The 18,658-nt window shown below is 39.3% G+C and overlaps 1 protein-coding gene across 1 annotated transcript in view; it reads right to left on the bottom strand.

Annotated features, from left to right (window-relative positions):
* LOC6042455 (protein stum) overlaps nucleotides 1–18,658 on the bottom strand; it is a 95,169-nt gene that overhangs the window by 61,754 nt on the left and 14,757 nt on the right. Inside the window, exon 3 of the mRNA XM_038258195.1 lies at nucleotides 775–1,365. Coding sequence (XP_038114123.1) covers nucleotides 775–1,271 — 497 coding nt within the window. The 5' untranslated portion in view covers nucleotides 1,272–1,365. The remainder of the gene's footprint in view (nucleotides 1–774; nucleotides 1,366–18,658) is intronic.

Raw genomic sequence — 18,658 nt, 5'->3', positions numbered from 1 at the left:
ATGAGATATTACAATATGGGGCATTTGTGCTATTTGTCATTTGAGAAAATTTGGCTTGATCACATTTATTTATGAGTCCATGTGGAATAATTTTGGTTGTTTTTATGAAACCTCAATTGTCCTAATAACTCAAAAAACGACAAAATTTCATTTTAGACAACATTTATGTATTTTTGAGCAGTAGACTATACACAAAAGGAACTACACAGGAAAAAAAATATATTGAAGGTGAAAAATTAGACTGGATAAACTTCTAGAGATCAAGATTTATACGTAGGCAAATTTCACATATTTTTAACAAAAAATCTGTGCACATTCCCACATGTAATATTGCTCGATTTTTGTGTTGCTGTGCTGTGATCATACATTTATTTTTTACAAGAGAAAAATTTCATATAAGTACTAATAGAATAGAGGAAAGCCTTCTAGATTTATAGTAATTTTGTATCAAAAGTATTCAAATTTGTTTTATAAATATTAAACCAGCATTCATCTGGCATTGAATGTTGACTTAGGCTGGTACAAATACCAACAAAACGTTCGTTGAAATTTTGAAGTATTTTGCCCCCTGATTTGCGGGCCAAATTTGTAGTAGGAGGGGGGGGGGAGAGACTTTGACAGAAACTTTGAAAAGTATATGCAGCAGCTCTTAAATAAAAAAATAAAAATTGTACGGCCTGATAAAACTAAAGTCCGAAATTATATTTATAGAACCAACAATTCAAAAATGTCGTGAATTTCAAAAAAGTTGAAAAAAATAAGTGTGACAATTACCTGCTCCCGGACAGATCCACCGCAATGCTGGCCGACTGCGTCCGTGAGAACCGTCTCATCGGATCGTTCACATAGTTGACCACATTTCCGGCGAGCGATGGATTCTTCGTACTCCCGCTCGTGCTGGTCGTCGTCGCCGAGGACGTCACCTGGTGGCGCTGCTGCTGGGCCCCGCTTGTAAACTGGTTGAACATCCGGTCCCGCTCGGCTTGGCGTTGCTTCTCCTGCTCGTTGTACAGCTTCGAGTGGTACAGTTCGATGTTGTTCTTGAGGTTCTGGTACAGATCGCCTCCCTCGAGCAGGTCCGCGTGGCGGGACGTCGGAACGACCGGATCGCCAAACAGGCTGCTGGTCTGGTCCGCGGCGGCCGCGGCGACATACTTTTGATTTTCCACCGATGATGACTGTGATGACGTCGAGCAGTAGTAGTCGTACCGTGACCGTGGTCCAGCAGTTCCGGAGCGGTCATCATTTCGGTTGAACATGTTTATACCCATAGCATGGCGACGTGGCACGGCGTGGCTCAAGGTTATGGAACCGCCAAATCGACTCCTCGGACTCCTGCGGCCACTGTCATTATCCCGTAATCATCTGCAAATTAGAGGAAAGAAAGGCAAGAAAATGACCATTAATGCACACGACCGACAATGTCACTGGCAAAATGTGAACCCATTTCGAGAGCCTTATCTCGTACGAATTATTTCGGCGATTTTTTTTTTCACCGCCATAGCTCACACAAGTCTTATCCCCGGCAAAATGAAAAGGAACCAGCTCATAACTTGACCTGAATCAGCGTAATTTCCCGGCTAAAGCATTTCGTCGGCGGGTTTTTTTCTCTCTGTTTCTGTCACGATAATTTCTTTTCAAGTGGGTTTTGGTTTATGTATTGCTCTTGACACGCAGAAAATTAGAGCTTTACTTTCGGTTATTTAGCGTTGGTTTTTTTTTATCACACCGCGGTGGAGCTGATTAATTACTGGAAAAAAGGTACGAACTGTTTGTTTTCGGCGATATGTAACTCGCAGACACGCAAATTTATCACAAGATCCGTAGAAGCGAAATTTACTGAGCTAAAAGCACTGTTATTATAAAACGATTACGAATCCTACTAATCACAAACGTAAGAAGGAATAATAAAATATGTTTTAGCTTTGAACAACTACCTAAGACTCAAATAAAACTGTTGCAAAAATAATAATAACACAATTTATTTTTGTCAGGTCATTAGCATTTCAAATGCTTAAAAAACTAAGATCAAAGGTGTATATTTTTTGCAGAAAAACAAAAAAATAAAAAATAAACGAAAAAGGTTTCTGTTCAACTGAAATCAATTTCTGAACTCGGAACAGAAACATTGAAAATAATAAAAAATAAAACTGTCAGAACGTAAACGTCGTTATAAATATTTGCAACCTTTAAAATCTTTTAAAAATTAATTTATGGTCGAAGGTGGCGTCATTTACTCTTGGATAAATTGGTTGTTTCTGGATACAGAGCCCACAAATTGCAATGAAAAATGAACCACGAATGCTTCTACAAACAACATGTAAAAAATATTTTTTCGACTCATGCATTCAGCCGAATAGCTCATTTTTTTACTGTTCTATTATTCAACGCATCCTTAAAAAATTCTAAAATAGTAGTTTATGCAACAAGTTGCAAAAAGAGGATTTTTTGAGCACGAGTCGTACATTTATCCAACGAGGTTCACCGAGAATGCGAAGTGTGCTGAAAAAATCAAGTTTTGCAACGAGTTCCATACAACATTTTTTGCAATTCCAAAAAACACACACTGAGTGAAATTTTATATCAAATTTTCATGTATTTTGTCAATAAATCGTTTAAATCAAAAAAATGTTGAAAAGTGTTACTTTTCGAAACAACTTTTCAGCACCCATTTGAGAGCTGAAGAGTAGAACTTTTCAGCATTTATTTTGAAAAGTGTTGCTATTCGATTCTGTTATTTTTGGTACAGAAAAGTAGGCTATTTCATCGTTCAAGAATGACAGGAAAAGTAAGTAGTTTCACGACGGAATTGCAAAAATGAGATTTTGTTATTTTCTGTTATTTTTTCATTATTCTTTATTAGAGGTGGACAAAAGCCCCCTAGAGCTGTGTCTAGTATTATTCAAGACACTTTCTCAAAAAGGCACAAAACCACCTCATCTTATCGCATCAACAAGTACACAATACTTGATCAAAAATTGACAAATTACCGTTATTAAATTTATTCTAAATAAATATTAGTGAGTGAGTCCATCTTCCGATTCCTTTCACAAATCTGTACAAAAAATTACCCCGAACCAGCAAATCATCAGCTCCCTTTGCAAAACCCTTTAAAAAGCTTGACAAGGAATAAATCCCACCAGCTTTTGCGCTACATTTGCGTTACCTCCCCGGTCAGTCCGAGAGCGCCGTCTTACCTTATTTTTAGGTTAACGAACTTCGAGCCACCCGGGTTTACTCGCTTATTGATCGTCCTCCCCCATTCGGGGTGGTAGTAGTGGGTACCAAACACAAGAAATGACCTCGTTTCGGGCCACCACGCGCAAAGTGGACTGACTCTCGGACAACCACTCGACTGACCACCGCTGGAACTAGGCGCGCTGCTGCTGGTTTACTGAGGGAATTCGAATTTGAAGAAATGGTTCGTAGCAGCGTTTTTTTTTGTTTTCACTTGATATGTTTGTAATTTTATGTATGTTTTAAAAATAAAGTATCCAAATTTTATGTAAAAAAGTAAATCTTTCCGATGACCTATATATGTACCTAGACCTATATATATACCTAGACGCAACTTTTTGAAATTTTAAAGTTATCGCAGTTTTAATGAAAAAAGTTGATGTTTGTCTATTTCGTCATTTTTCCGTTTCGGCACGCTGCGCGTCGAAAAACACGGATTTTATTTTTAAAAAAATCATATCTCGGAATCCTGTTAATGAACTCCTCCCATTTTTAAGTATGTTACGTAAAAATGTTTGGGGAATCCTTAAAAAAATATTTCCTGACATAGGCTTTTTGGTCCAGACACCGTCAAAACGGCATTTTAAAGTTTCATTTGGGTAATTCTCCGCCAACTCACACAGCAGTTGCCCCGACCCCTCTTCGATTTGCGTGAAACTTTGTCCTAAGGGGTAACTTTTGTCCCTGATCACGAATCCGAGGTCCGTTTTTTGATATCTCGTGACGGAGGGGCGGTACGACCCCTTCCATTTTTGAACATGTGAAAAAAGAGGTGTTTTTCAATAATTTGCAGCCTGAAACGGTGATGAGATAGAAATTTGGTGTCAAAGGAACTTTTTTGTAAAATTAGACGCCCAATTTGATGGCGTACTCAGAATTCCGAAAAAACGTATTTTTCATCGAAAAAAACACTAAAAAAGTTTTAAAAATTCTCCCATTTTCCGTTACTCGACTGTAAAAAATTTTGGAACATGTCATTTTATGGGAAATTTAATGTACTTTTCGAATCTACATTGTCCCAGAAGGGTCATTTTTCATTTAGAACAAAATTTTTCATTTTAAAATTTCGTGTTTTTCTAACTTTGCAGGGTTATTTTTAGAGTGTAACAATGTTCCACAAAGTTGTAGAGCAGACAATTGCAAAAATTTTGATATATAGACATAAGGGGTTTGCTTATAACCATCACGAGTTATCGCGATTTTACGAAAAAAAGTTTTGAAAAAGTTGGTCGTCATCGATCATGGCCATTCATGGTCACCCGCGACAGACACGGACGACGAAACAAAGAGAAACGCAAAAAGTAACTTTTTCAAAACTTTTTTTCGTAAAATCGTGATAACTCGTGATGTTTACAAGCAAACCCCTTATGTCTATACATCAAAATTTTTGTAATTGTCTGCTCTACAACTTTGTAGAACATTGTTACACTCTAAAAAATAACCCTGCAAAGTTAGAAAAAACACGAAATTTTAAAATGAAAAATTTTGTTCTAAATGAAAAATGACCCTTCTGGGACAATGTAGATTCGAAAAGTACATTAAATTTCCCATAAAATGACATGTTCCAAAATTTTACAGTCAAGTAACGGAAAATGGGAGAATTTTAAAACTTTTAGTGTTTTTTCGATGAAAATACGTTTTTCGGAATTCTGAGTACGCCATCAAATCGGGCGTCTAATTTTACACAAAAGTCCCTTTGACACCAAATTTCTATCTCATCACCGTTTCAGGCTGCAAATTGTTGAAAAACACCTCTTTTTCGCATGTTCAAAAATGGAAGGGGTCACCGCCCTCCGTCACGAGATATCAAAAACGGACCTCGGATTCGTGATCAGGGACAAAAGTTACCCCTTAGGACAAAGTTTTACGCAAATCGAAGAGGGGTCGGGGCAACTTTTCCCGATTTCGTGTGAGTTGGTAGAGAATTACCCATTTGTTTTTTCCATGCTGTTTTCGTGGGGAATTGCTCATACACAGCTAAAAAAGTAGTAATCCAGTTGCGTGTAAAATGCCTGGGTGTAAAATATTTTTTGCATTATTTTATGAAATTCTGTGTAATATTACACCCTGAAATATGTAGCCCATCAGTATGGGAAACCTACTTGACCGAAATGTCAAGCTCATATATACGTTTATCCTCTCCATTATACATCGGTCTGATGGCCGAGCGGGCTAAGGCGCCAGTCCTCACTGATGGTGCTGGGTTTGAATCCCGTCGGTTGCAACTTTTTTTTGTGTTTGCAAAAATTGTACATGCAGCGTGTAATATTAAGTGTTTATTTTGACGAAGGTGATGTGCATGCTTTTGCATGCGATTTTACCATCGGATTTTTTGCTGTGTATATTGATTTGTTTTTTATAGTCTCTTTCAAAAAGCTTAATTCCTCATCTCTTTGAATGTTTTTAAGGTTTTTTTTTTTCAATGATAACACTGGATATAGAAATCTACAAAGAGTAGTACCGTCAGTGGGGGTGAGATTGAGTCAAAGTATTTTTTTTTTTTGCAATTTCTCAGAACCAATAAATTATCAACGAAACTAAATTATATTTGTAGGGTTGTGTTGGGGACATTTTACTGATACTTTTCTGAAAAAAAAACACATTCCTAGAACAAATTTTGAAATTTTGGCAGCTGTTTTAAGTTGAGGTAGCTTTTTTGCAAAAAAAATCAATCTTACTAATTTTTTTTGTAATTAATCGAAAAGTACTCATATATTTCAAAACTTCACATCCTATATTGAGGCATACCCTTGAACAAGTTACATTGGTGGATGACTTTTTTTAGAAAATTTTTAGTTGCATCTGACCCAATGTCACCCCCTCTAAAGTATGGTGGTTGTTGATTTATTTGAAACAGCTTTAACTTACGAAGTCATTCGCTGCCAAATCTAAAGTACCTATGAGATTATGTCAATTTTCAAACGATTGGCATATAAGATAGATTTCATAAAACTTTGTTACTTTTAAAGAGAAATGTTGAAAAACTATTTAAAGAACACTTCTGGAGTTTTTTTTTGAAAAGGTCCTATAAACCAAATTTTCAATTTTTGCTTTTTGGGTGTTTTTAGAACCGCCTTGAGCAGGGCCGTAGCCAGGATTTTTGTTCGGGGGGGGCTTGGGTGCAAAAATTCAAGGAGTATAAAAATCAGCAAATCATATAGCCCGCCAGCCTATCGAACTCCCCTATGGTTAAGTGAGATGGCTTAAGCGCCACTCCCGAAGGAGACCATCCACCTGTTTGTCGGTTTGCCCAGCCGTAGAGACCTCTCGAGGGGGGGTTCAGTAATCCCGTTTCGGGACAGGGAGTTCTGTGGGGGTGTAAAACGCGTCGGAGGTACTCCGACTAGCGTACCAAGCCACTACCCAGGAAGGGTAGCTGAAAAAGAAACCGGAAACGGACTGGAGACCTCAGGGCGTGATTCATCACCTGCGGCCTTCAACAGTCTACCTGAACCAGATCTGCAAGAAAAATAGCCAATGGTCCAAGGGATTCGGAGCCCTGTCTCCAGTAGAAAAATAAAGTAAAATAGAATATTGAAAGAAAATCTACATTTATTTAAACGGTCGCGACCAAAACATGAGTCGACTCTTTCGGTCACCCTAGCATAAGTGTTTTATAGCTACTGTGTGTTTAGGTTAAGTGCAGCAGGAAAAACATTTGTAGTGTTTTGTGTTCGTTTATTTTACAGTGAGTCATACATGTTTACGTACGTACGTTTGTGTTTGCCGGCGATCCTCCCTCTTCCTTTCCCTGAGATCCTGTTACTTCATCCAAAAATCTCCCGTGTGTTTGTCTTCCTTCTTCTCTCTTCTTCTTCCGGTTTAGGTGTGTGTGCTATGTGCGTTTTATGTGTTCATTTTAGGCGAGTCGGAACAGTCTCGACAGACGCGGCGCCGCGCTACTAGTTGGTAAGGTTGGTAGCGGGCGAAAAGTGTGCCATGGACTTATCACTTAAGCATGCTTTTACTCACGGTTTGCGGTGCGGGCGCTTTCGACGATCACGTGGTCGTCTGGATACCTGTTCTGCTGCTGCGGGTCGGTTTCGAAGAAACTCGGTGGTGGTCGGTGTTTTGCTGCGGACGGCGTCTACGACGTCATCACTCGCTGCTGCTGCTGTTGCTGCTCTCGGTTAGCACCGGACGGGACTCGAGCACGTGGTTGGTCGCACCTGCGAGGGAACCGCGACGACCTACGCTTGAAGATCTGCTGCTGCTGCTCGGCTGGAACGCTGGTTAGCTGGTTGTTGTTTGCTGCCGGTTCGCGTGTCCGCCTTCGAGGCCGGACTCTCTCCCAAGGGTTAACCTTCACTCACTCACGTGGTTTCTAACCTTCCAGGTTAGGTTGATGGCGGTTGGCGATCGCGATGGCGGATGCTGTGCGCGATGGCGGTTAATTCAAGGACGCTGCGGTGACGGTTGCTGCTGTCCTGTTACGGCGTGGCCGTACAGTTCCGCTGCCGAGCGCGGTTTGGCGAGCGCTGGCCTTCGGCGGCGTGGGCGTTGCGGCCGGATCGAAGCGGTAGCTGGTCCCCGGTAGATCGGGCCGTCTTTGACGAGCGTGGCGGTGGATGCAGAGCTGGTCATGGGGCAGATGTTAACTTGGCACTCGCACAGGTGACCACGAGGTGGTCAGCGCACTTACCAGGATTTCTGGAACGCACATGCACACGGTCTTCACACACGCACACGACACGGCACTAGATCGATCTACTAATCTCGCTAAACTAGCTAATCAGGGAAAGGACAGAGAAACACATTACACTTGGGATAACCTAAAAAGACAAACTCATGGAAAACTAGAAACCTACAATTTAATCACGAGACGCGCACAATCGAGGGCCACTGGTGCCTCTTCCGCGGAACTGTTAAAAGTGAACCGTTGGGCGCGTCATCAGAACGCCGAGACTTATGAGAGGCTTCAGTTCCGAATTCCGTTCCCTCTCACGGTTACCAACCCTGGACAATAGCTTGTCATTCCCTTGGACCGCTTTACTACCTCCGCGATCTCATCACCCCGAACCGCGAAAACGCGAAACTCTTCGCGAGATTCGTGCGGCTGGCTCTCCCCGATCTCCTGTGCTGGCTCACCTCAAGAGCAGAGTTTAAACCACTCGGCCATCTGGTTGAACGGAAAGCTTTTGGGATAACTGGCGCAAAAGGTACTCGGCATTTGAGTGACCAAAGGAATGAGCAAAGGTCACTCAGCAAGAAAGCTCTACTCTGCGGCGTGTACGTTTAATACAGTTTAGGTATTTCTACTTCCCAATCATACCGACTGTACTTTTACTCCATATGTACTCGTTACATCATTCCCCACTAAAAGTACGAAAATTTGTTTGGCGTTAACACGGCGGTGAAAAACGACCAAACAAATTTTCGTAGGCCAAACAGAAGTGCTACTGATGATTGGGTTTCTCTTCGGGGTCATATACGTTCATCACTGAACTGTCAACTCACTAACAAGTTAGGTCCTTGCTAACAGTCAGCTCCGTCTCACTTTCCAGATCAGACAACATCACAGTGTCAGCGACGATGTTGTAAGTCTGCTACTAACCATCAATGACCAAAGTCTCCGGTCTCCAGCGAATTACTACTCAAATCATCAATAACAACAGTAAAGCCTCGAGAAAATGCAAAAAAAAACGAGTAATTCAAAAAAAATATTCAATTTACAAATGTTCCTAACTCTAATCAACCGGCTCAATTACGGCAAAGGCTTTTGAAAAAAAATAATCATGAAAAAAAAAATTGACCTTTAATAAAGAAATTCATGCTGAATGTTTAAATATGTACAACTAATTCTAATTAAAATATTGAGAAAAGAAAAAATAAGGAAAAGAAGCAGTGAAGAAATTTGTAACCCAGAAAAATACTGATCAGTTCATTGATGACGACGACTCATTCATACTCAAAATTACAAAATAAAAACATTAAAACAAACTACGAAAAAAATAGCATCGACATAGAGTTTGCGCATAACCCTACGCGAGCTAACACAGTAAACGAAGCGTGTCTTCTACACCAGGACAAAGCCGATAGGCGAAAACAACGTTCACGAAAGAACTAGTCAGTTCAGTTTGCAATCCCGGCCCAATACTAAGACGAGTCTGTGGGAACAAACTTCACTGACAGAAAAGGGTCTGTTTCTCCTCATAATTCGCCGCCACGGAAATAAATTTCCGCGATTTAACACTCATTATGATTCGAAACGCAAAATATTCCTCCTTACAAGAACTTCAAACACCAGGATTAAATCCGATAACGAAATTCTTGAAGAATTAACCATAATTACAAACTAAAGAAAGAAAACCATTCGCTCACCCCTCGCATTCAAAAAATTCACCCATGCAGAATCCATCTCCAAGATCTGGATCTGTCACTCAATCACCCTGCGCATTTTACCGGTGCTACGCACACAAACAAAACAAACGTCATCGGACTGTCAACGGAGGAAAAAAAATGTGAAAGTGAAAGTGGAAAAAATGCCAGGCGCAGGTACAGAATCGCGAGTGAAAGTTTTTAGAGGAAAATTTTGTGGAAAAAAAGGTGAAATGGCCAGAAAAGACGACTGGGATGGTCGGAAGAACCGTTCCCAACGGAAACGAGGAAAGTCGAGCTGACATATCGTTCCAGCTATCGGTTTTAAGTTGGTTTTTGTTTGTTTATTTTCAGCGCAGCGGCATGGCCTACTGCGGCGTGGAACTACAACCTGTCGTTAGCGATTGATAAGCGCTCGGGGAAAAAACTAAGAAAAATCTGGCTAATCGATCGCGCTGAAACTACTTGGGAAATTATCAAAAATTGGAAACTGGGTGGGAAAATCTGTGCAAAAATTGGTGTGGTAAATCTACTTTGGGAAAAAAAACTATGGTGCAAAAGCTACTCTGTTTGGAAACCGATTGTAAACAAACCAGCGAAACGCCAGCTGTGTTTCGATTGTTTACTAACTATAACTTAAACTACTATTTACAAGGGGGGGAAAACTATAACTACTATTTACATTAGGAAAGGATCGTTAATCATCGGAAAATGAGGAAAAAAAACTGGAAAATACGACTCCTTCGTAGAAAAATTATCAACAATTCAGGTAAGTATAAGAAGAAAACTAATAATGAAAGTGATCATATTACAATGCCGTCCTCCCACGCAAACAGGTGACGACGATCTTGCTCGGCCAGCTGACGATGTTCGGCCACCCTCACCCCACTTCGCCGGAAGGATGACTCGCCCCGACTGACGGAAGTTTGGACTCCACCCACACTCGACGGAAGGAAGGATGATCCACCTCCAACTGGACTAGCGGATTGTGAGTTTTTATAGATCTAAGATTAACCTAGTTTAGTACTAACTTAGTTTAAGGGTTAGGCGTTAGGCCCTACTAACCACTAACTTCTTCGCGTCGCGTTCGGTTTTGCGTATCTTCTTCCTCTTCTTCGTTTTACGCGTGCTAGCTGTGACTCGGTCAGGCTAGTCTTGGTTTGTGGTGTCTACTCGGCCCAAAATTTGGTATTTTCGCGTGGTAGAACCGGTTCTACCCTTGGTCACTTCTTCGGTTGAAGTCTATTCATAGCTCGTTGGGTTTTAGAAAATGTGGATCGTCTGATTCGATTTCGAGATGATTTGTGGGCGTTGTCCAAAGATGCACTACTAGCTTTCGACAATCATCGATCGCTGTTGAAGTCATCGCAGGCTCGCTTTCTTCGTTCACACCTTTCGGTGGCTACTAACACAGGTCATCACTTGCTCATTCATAGCTTCGTGCAATCTTAGTACAAGTGACTACTGGCTCTCGACAGTCATCGGGCGTTTTGGAAGTCATCGCAACTAAGCTGCTCCTTCTTTGCTTCATCTTCTCATACTTAAGGTTGGAACACACATGACAAATCACCCCAAATCGAACCGCTTCTCCCAGGTCGCGATCGCGCGTGGTACAACTCGGTACCCTCAGTGCTGGTTTGTTTATTCTGGTTTTCCTAACACGAGTCCGTCGAGTGCCCTAATGAGGTAATTACCCCGAGGGTGTTTTGTTCCCTTAACGGAAATGGTTGCTCCTGGTGGGATTAGGAGGGACATAGCTAAAAAAAAACAAGATCTAGTGCAGCTAATCGAGCGATTCCATTACGACGCCTTCTCTGGTCCAGGTTCTGCTACCAGTTGGACATTACCAAAACTACTTCCCAAGAGAACTTTCAAGCCCATCGTGTTGGCATCTGATCCTAACCCCGACAGTCGGTTCTTTCGGAGTAATTTCCACTGCAGACTTCGTTCTTTCCCTGTTCCAGCTTCGCCGACTTCTCCTTTGACGTCGTTCAGATGCGTTTTGTTTGTTTGGTGTGTCCTGTCATCGTCGTATGGATCAGAATCCCCCGAAAGCTACTTCTTTTGGCATCAAAAGTTGTTGTTTACATTTTGTAAACTTCTGTACTCTTCTCTCATGTACTAATCCCTCGTTTAAGCAATTAGACTATTGTTGTTATCAACCAACAGATCAGTAGTTGTTCTTTTCGTTGAGTTTCTGCAAGAAGGCAGTATTAATTTGAAGAATTAGTGAAAGTTAGTCCAATTACCAACGGAAGGCAAGATTTTTTTTTATAGTTAGCTAAATTATTTTGCTATAATTCAGATAATGCAGAGTAGGCTTATTAAATAATACAAATCGTAGTACCAATATTACAAAAATTGAAGTAATGAAAAAAAATTATGAAAATATAAATAATGTATGATGAAAAAAACAAAAAAAAAAAGTGAATATAATAAATGTATGCAAATAAACAACAACCCAAAATTGTGTTTTCAATTTCTCCGAGAAACTCAACTCTTCCTTCAGAACAAAAGTATCTAATAACTACAAAAATGCAATGCAAATCAGAAAGAAATGCAAATCTAAACAAAATCAGGCAAATTGTTCCAAACCAATGTTACCAAAAATCAAAAAAATCAGAAAATCATACCAAAAAAAAAAATAGAGTACAGTAGATGCCTTGTATTGTTGGGCGCCAGTTATAGCCCGCCAGCCTATCGAACTCCCCTATGGTTAAGTGAGATGGCTTAAGCGCCACTCCCGAAGGAGACCATCCACCTGTTTGTCGGTTTGCCCAGCCGTAGAGACCTCTCGAGGGGGGGTTCAGTAATCCCGTTTCGGGACAGGGAGTTCTGTGGGGGTGTAAAACGCGTCGGAGGTACTCCGACTAGCGTACCAAGCCACTACCCAGGAAGGGTAGCTGAAAAAGAAACCGGAAACGGACTGGAGACCTCAGGGCGTGATTCATCACCTGCGGCCTTCAACAGTCTACCTGAACCAGATCTGCAAGAAAAATAGCCAATGGTCCAAGGGATTCGGAGCCCTGTCTCCAGTAGAAAAATAAAGTAAAATAGAATATTGAAAGAAAATCTACATTTATTTAAACGGTCGCGACCAAAACATGAGTCGACTCTTTCGGTCACCCTAGCATAAGTGTTTTATAGCTACTGTGTGTTTAGGTTAAGTGCAGCAGGAAAAACATTTGTAGTGTTTTGTGTTCGTTTATTTTACAGTGAGTCATACATGTTTACGTACGTACGTTTGTGTTTGCCGGCGATCCTCCCTCTTCCTTTCCCTGAGATCCTGTTACTTCATCCAAAAATCTCCCGTGTGTTTGTCTTCCTTCTTCTCTCTTCTTCTTCCGGTTTAGGTGTGTGTGCTATGTGCGTTTTATGTGTTCATTTTAGGCGAGTCGGAACAGTCTCGACAGACGCGGCGCCGCGCTACTAGTTGGTAAGGTTGGTAGCGGGCGAAAAGTGTGCCATGGACTTATCACTTAAGCATGCTTTTACTCACGGTTTGCGGTGCGGGCGCTTTCGACGATCACGTGGTCGTCTGGATACCTGTTCTGCTGCTGCGGGTCGGTTTCGAAGAAACTCGGTGGTGGTCGGTGTTTTGCTGCGGACGGCGTCTACGACGTCATCACTCGCTGCTGCTGCTGTTGCTGCTCTCCGGTTAGCACCGGACGGGACTCGAGCACGTGGTTGGTCGCACCTGCGAGGGAACCGCGACGACCTACGCTTGAAGATCTGCTGCTGCTGCTCGGCTGGAACGCTGGTTAGCTGGTTGTTGTTTGCTGCCGGTTCGCGTGTCCGCCTTCGAGGCCGGACTTCTCTCCCAAGGGTTAACCTTCACTCACTCACGTGGTTTCTAACCTTCCAGGTTAGGTTGATGGCGGTTGGCGATCGCGATGGCGGATGCTGTGCGCGATGGCGGTTAATTCAAGGACGCTGCGGTGACGGTTGCTGCTGTCCTGTTACGGCGTGGCCGTACAGTTCCGCTGCCGAGCGCGGTTTGGCGAGCGCTGGCCTTCGGCGGCGTGGGCGTTGCGGCCGGATCGAAGCGGTAGCTGGTCCCCGGTAGATCGGGCCGTCTTTGACGAGCGTGGCGGTGGATGCAGAGCTGGTCATGGGGCAGATGTTAACTTGGCACTCGCACAGGTGACCACGAGGTGGTCAGCGCACTTACCAGGATTTCTGGAACGCACATGCACACGGTCTTCACACACGCACACGACACGGCACTAGATCGATCTACTAATCTCGCTAAACTAGCTAATCAGGGAAAGGACAGAGAAACACATTACACTTGGGATAACCTAAAAGACAAACTCATGGAAAACTAGAAACCTACAATTTAATCACGAGACGCGCACAATCGAGGGCCACTGGTGCCTCTTCCGCGGAACTGTTAAAAGTGAACCGTTGGGCGCGTCATCAGAACGCCGAGACTTATGAGAGGCTTCAGTTCCGAATTCCGTTCCTCTCACGGTTACCAACCCTGGACAATAGCTTGTCATTCCCTTGGACCGCTTTACTACCTCCGCGATCTCATCACCCCGAACCGCGAAAACGCGAAACTCTTCGCGAGATTCGTGCGGCTGGCTCTCCCCGATCTCCTGTGCTGGCTCACCTCAAGAGCAGAGTTTAAACCACTCGGCCATCTGGTTGAACGGAAAGCTTTTGGGATAACTGGCGCAAAAGGTACTCGGCATTTGAGTGACCAAAGGAATGAGCAAAGGTCACTCAGCAAGAAAGCTCTACTCTGCGGCGTGTACGTTTAATACAGTTTAGGTATTTCTACTTCCCAATCATACCGACTGTACTTTTACTCCATATGTACTCGTTACAATCATTTATACCATCACTTGGTTTGTGGTATAATTATTGAGATGAATTGTAAAATTTTAATGTAATGTATGCAAAAAAGTTTTCGAAGATTTTCATATTAAGTTATCAATGTATTTATTGAAGAAACTCGTTCGTCATTTTTTTTTCTTTATTTTAACAGCTAGTTTGTATTAAAGGAGTAGAGAAAGTGTTTTTTTAACATTTTCTTGAATTGTTTAATTGTAATCCAATTTCGTGATAAACGTCGCTAAATTTAAAATATACTTAACTTGAATCAAATTTTTGAAAGCATAATTTTTTTTAAAAGAAATATCGATTTATCTAACCATAAGTATTATGTTTTCTGTATTTTATACTGAGAGAAATTTTAAACCGTCTGGATTTACATTTTTAGCTGTGTGATAATTGTGATGGTTTATCGAACATTTTTCATTTTTTCTAGCACAACATAAAACTCATAACTGGAATATTTGTTTTTCTTAAAATTTTATAAACAAACTTAAACAATGTTTTATTTTAATTGTTCTAAGCTATTGAAGCCATTTCATATTTTGCGAAGCTCCTGGTGCTCTCAAAAATAAATAATTTTAATGAAATACAAAAAAATATAATCGTTGAAATTTCAGCTTCTGAAGTGTCTCCATGGCAACAAAAAAAAATTACGTCGAATCCCAAGTTTACATCAACTGAGTTTACATGTGATTCATTTTTTCCGTGTCGAGTAAATTCACATTTTTTTTCTGTGTAGGCCTATAATAAATATATATTTGAAGAAAAAAAATCAGTGCCTGTGTTTAATTTTAATGTGTTAAAAAATTTAGATAAAATGTATTAAATTGATTTTTAACGCCAAAATATTCACTGGAAGAGTTGTTAATAATGCATATGTAACCATTTTTAAATGCATATGTAACCGTTAAAATTTTCCTCGATTGCATCAAACATTAAAACGAATCATGTTTAACTTTAATATTCCGACTAAACGCCATTTTCAAATTCATTACTCATTGTATTCTGAAAATTGGTCCAGAATTTGAGCAAAAATAAAATTTTAAAACATGACCAAAAAATTTAATCAGATCTCAATTCTAAAGATAATTTTTTAATAAAATTTTAATCTATATACATGTTTAATAATTTAGGATTGTAACCATTTATTAAAATCGATGTTTGTTCAAGCAATATCTTGACTCTAGGAATAAAATCATGCACATTTTATGGTTTAGAAATTTTATATTTACGAAACCTTGCTAAATTAAAAATAAAGAAAAGTTTATGTAAGAATTGTGGTTTGGTTGAGCGTTTTAGCAGAATGCATTACTGTGAATACAAAGAGACGAGTTGTTCCTTTTAATTCCGCTATATATTTTTAATATCTTGACAGATACGTATTTCGTCTACTACTTGCAGACTTCATCAGTGTTCTGTTCTCGACTGAAGGTTCATCGCTGGTGTATCCGTGTAGTTCTGTAGGTCGTTCCTGCCTGTATAGGTAACAGCTTAAACAGCCACGTTGAGCCGTTACCTGAATCCTTGTTGAGTAAACGTTTGTTGCCTCCTTGAAGATTTCCAAACTTTCGGCGACAGCCAGCTTCGATGGGTTTGTTATGTGTCTTAAGATGACCGCGTCGCTAGTTGTGATGTTATGTTTTTCCTCGATGATGTGTTCGGTTACTGCTGACTTGAAATGGGGACAAATCCTTTCCGTATTTCCTCCTGATTCTGATATATGTGTTTATATGCTCATCCAACCTGGTTTGCAGCAATCTCTTAGTTTGTCCAATGTAGCTCATATCACAGTGGCCGCAGGATACCTCGTAGATGCCGGGTTTGCCTAACAAACCCGGCATCTACGAGGTATCCCTAGGCCTAGGCAAACCCGGCATCTACGAGGTATCCTGCGGCCACTGTGATATGAGCTACATTGGACAAACTAAGAGATTGCTGCAAACCAGGTTGGATGAGCATATAAACACATATGTCAGAATTGCCAAGGAGGAAATACGGAAAGGATTTGTCCCCCATTTCAAGTCAGCAGTAACCGAACACATCATCGAGGAAAACATAACATCACAACTAGCGACGCGGTCATCTTAAGACACATAACAAACCCATCGAAGCTGGCTGTCGCCGAAAGTTTGGAAATCTTCAAGGCAGGCAACAAACGTTTACTCAACAAGGATTCAGGTAACGGCTCAACGTGGCTGTTTAAGCTGTTACCTATACAGGCACAAAGAAGAACGAGGAGGTAGTACCTACAGTAACTACAAATACGGATACACCAGCGATGAACCTTCAGTCGAGAACAGAACACTGATGAAGTCTGCAAGTAGTAGACGAAATACGTATCTGTCAAGATATTAAAAATATATAGCGGAATTAAAAGGAACAACTCGTCTCTTTGTATTTATGTAAGAATTCATAAATTGATTAGTTTTATCCTGTAAATCTAATCTTAGTCTGCACTTGAATTCAAACATACCAATATTCGAAACATCAAAAAAATAAGATTATTAAAACATAATTTATTGAAATGATTGAAAATTATTTTTTGAATATCTATATTTAAAAATGATAAAAAATGTTTTTTTTTATAATTTAAGGATTTTTTTAGTTGTAATTATTTTATATTTTTTTATGTATTTGATTTTTTTCATTTTTGGAATTTCTGATTTTTTGAAATTATCATGTGTAATTATTATCTTAAATTTTTGTTTTAAAAGTAAAGAATACTTTATGTAAGAATTCTTAAATCAATTACATTTTCCTGTAAATCAAATCTTAGTATGAATTTTGCTACAAGAACTATATTTTACTTTCAAACGAAAATTTTAAAAAATGTCCTGTAGTACGGAGACTCTTAAAACTCCATACAAAAAATCTCAAGGAACGGTCAAGAAAAGGTTTACGAAAAGACTTCTCTTAAGCGGTACGCAGCTGAAAAGGAACAGAAACAAAAAGCGTCGTTTGATATTTCTTCGGGAGCAATATGTGTTGATGAGATTTTGATTTGTTTATTTGGATGCGACTGAAAATAACGTTTGAAAATAATGTATTCGCTTAAATAATATTGAAGAATTGCCTCATGAAGCTGACTATCAAAACGCTGAATCTTAAAATGCTGAAATAAGGGAAAAGCCATTACAAAAATCACTTAATTTTCTGGTAAATATAAATTAATTTAGGAATACTAGAATTCAAACATAAAAATATTTAAAGCATCCAAAAATTAAGATTGAAAAAACATAATTTATTGGATTTTGAATAACTTAATTTTAAAATGATATTTTTTTTAGTTTAGGATTTCTTAAGTATCAATTATCTTATAAATTTTTCAGTTTTAGATTTTTTAATTTTTGGAATTTCAGAAATTTTGATATTATTCTGTTGAATTGTTATCTTAAATTTTTTATGTTTTTATTATTTTTATTTTTGATTTCTGGCATTTCTTTGTCTTATACCAAAAAAATTTAAATCAAAAATTATGAAAATTTAGAAATTTGAAAGTGAAAAATTTTTAAATCTTCAATAAGCCGTTGCGAATATTATTCTGAAGTTTATGTCACTAAACTCTGACCAAAGTTGAGAGGGTTACAAATCAAAACTACAAGGTATGGTTTTATTATTTTAAAAGTGTTCAAAACACTCTTTAAATCAGTACAGTTGTTTTGCATCATTAGTTTTCAAAATATCTAGCTGATGGTGAAATCCTTTTTTCGTGAGAAAAAACTTTCCGCGGTTCCGCGACATGTTACAAAAATTCTAAATATTTTTAAACGAGCCCAAACATGTCGTATATGATTATCAAAGCAGGAAAAACATTTCAAATTTGTTTTCCGGACCGACCTGGTCGCTGGTCCTAAAAGACTTAATCGAAATAAGTTATTTCCATTAAAATTGTGAAGCTATTTTTTTAAATATTGTATTTGCTTTCTGTTTTTGGTCCATTTTGAAAAGGTGGCAACATAAACTTTGGAAAATATTTACAATTGATATTCAGAAATAAGAAATTATAAAAAAATAATAAAGAAATTTTAAAATTTTCAAAATGCAAATTCTAATCTGTAAAATCCAAAAAATAGAAATTAAATAGTTTAAAAATGAATTATTGATCAGAAATTATATAATTTGAAAGTGATGTTTAATTAATTTAATTTCAGAGTTTTTGAATCCAAGCTTAAATTTTTTAACGTTTTGAATATTTTTATCATTTTATTTCTTCCTTTAAAAATCGCAAGCTCATGCACAAAGTGAAAATTAGTTGATAATA

Source organism: Culex quinquefasciatus, chromosome 2, assembly GCF_015732765.1.
Source record: "Culex quinquefasciatus strain JHB chromosome 2, VPISU_Cqui_1.0_pri_paternal, whole genome shotgun sequence".
NCBI lineage: Eukaryota > Metazoa > Arthropoda > Insecta > Diptera > Culicidae > Culex > Culex quinquefasciatus.
This window is presented reverse-complemented; position numbering and strand designations above follow the sequence as displayed.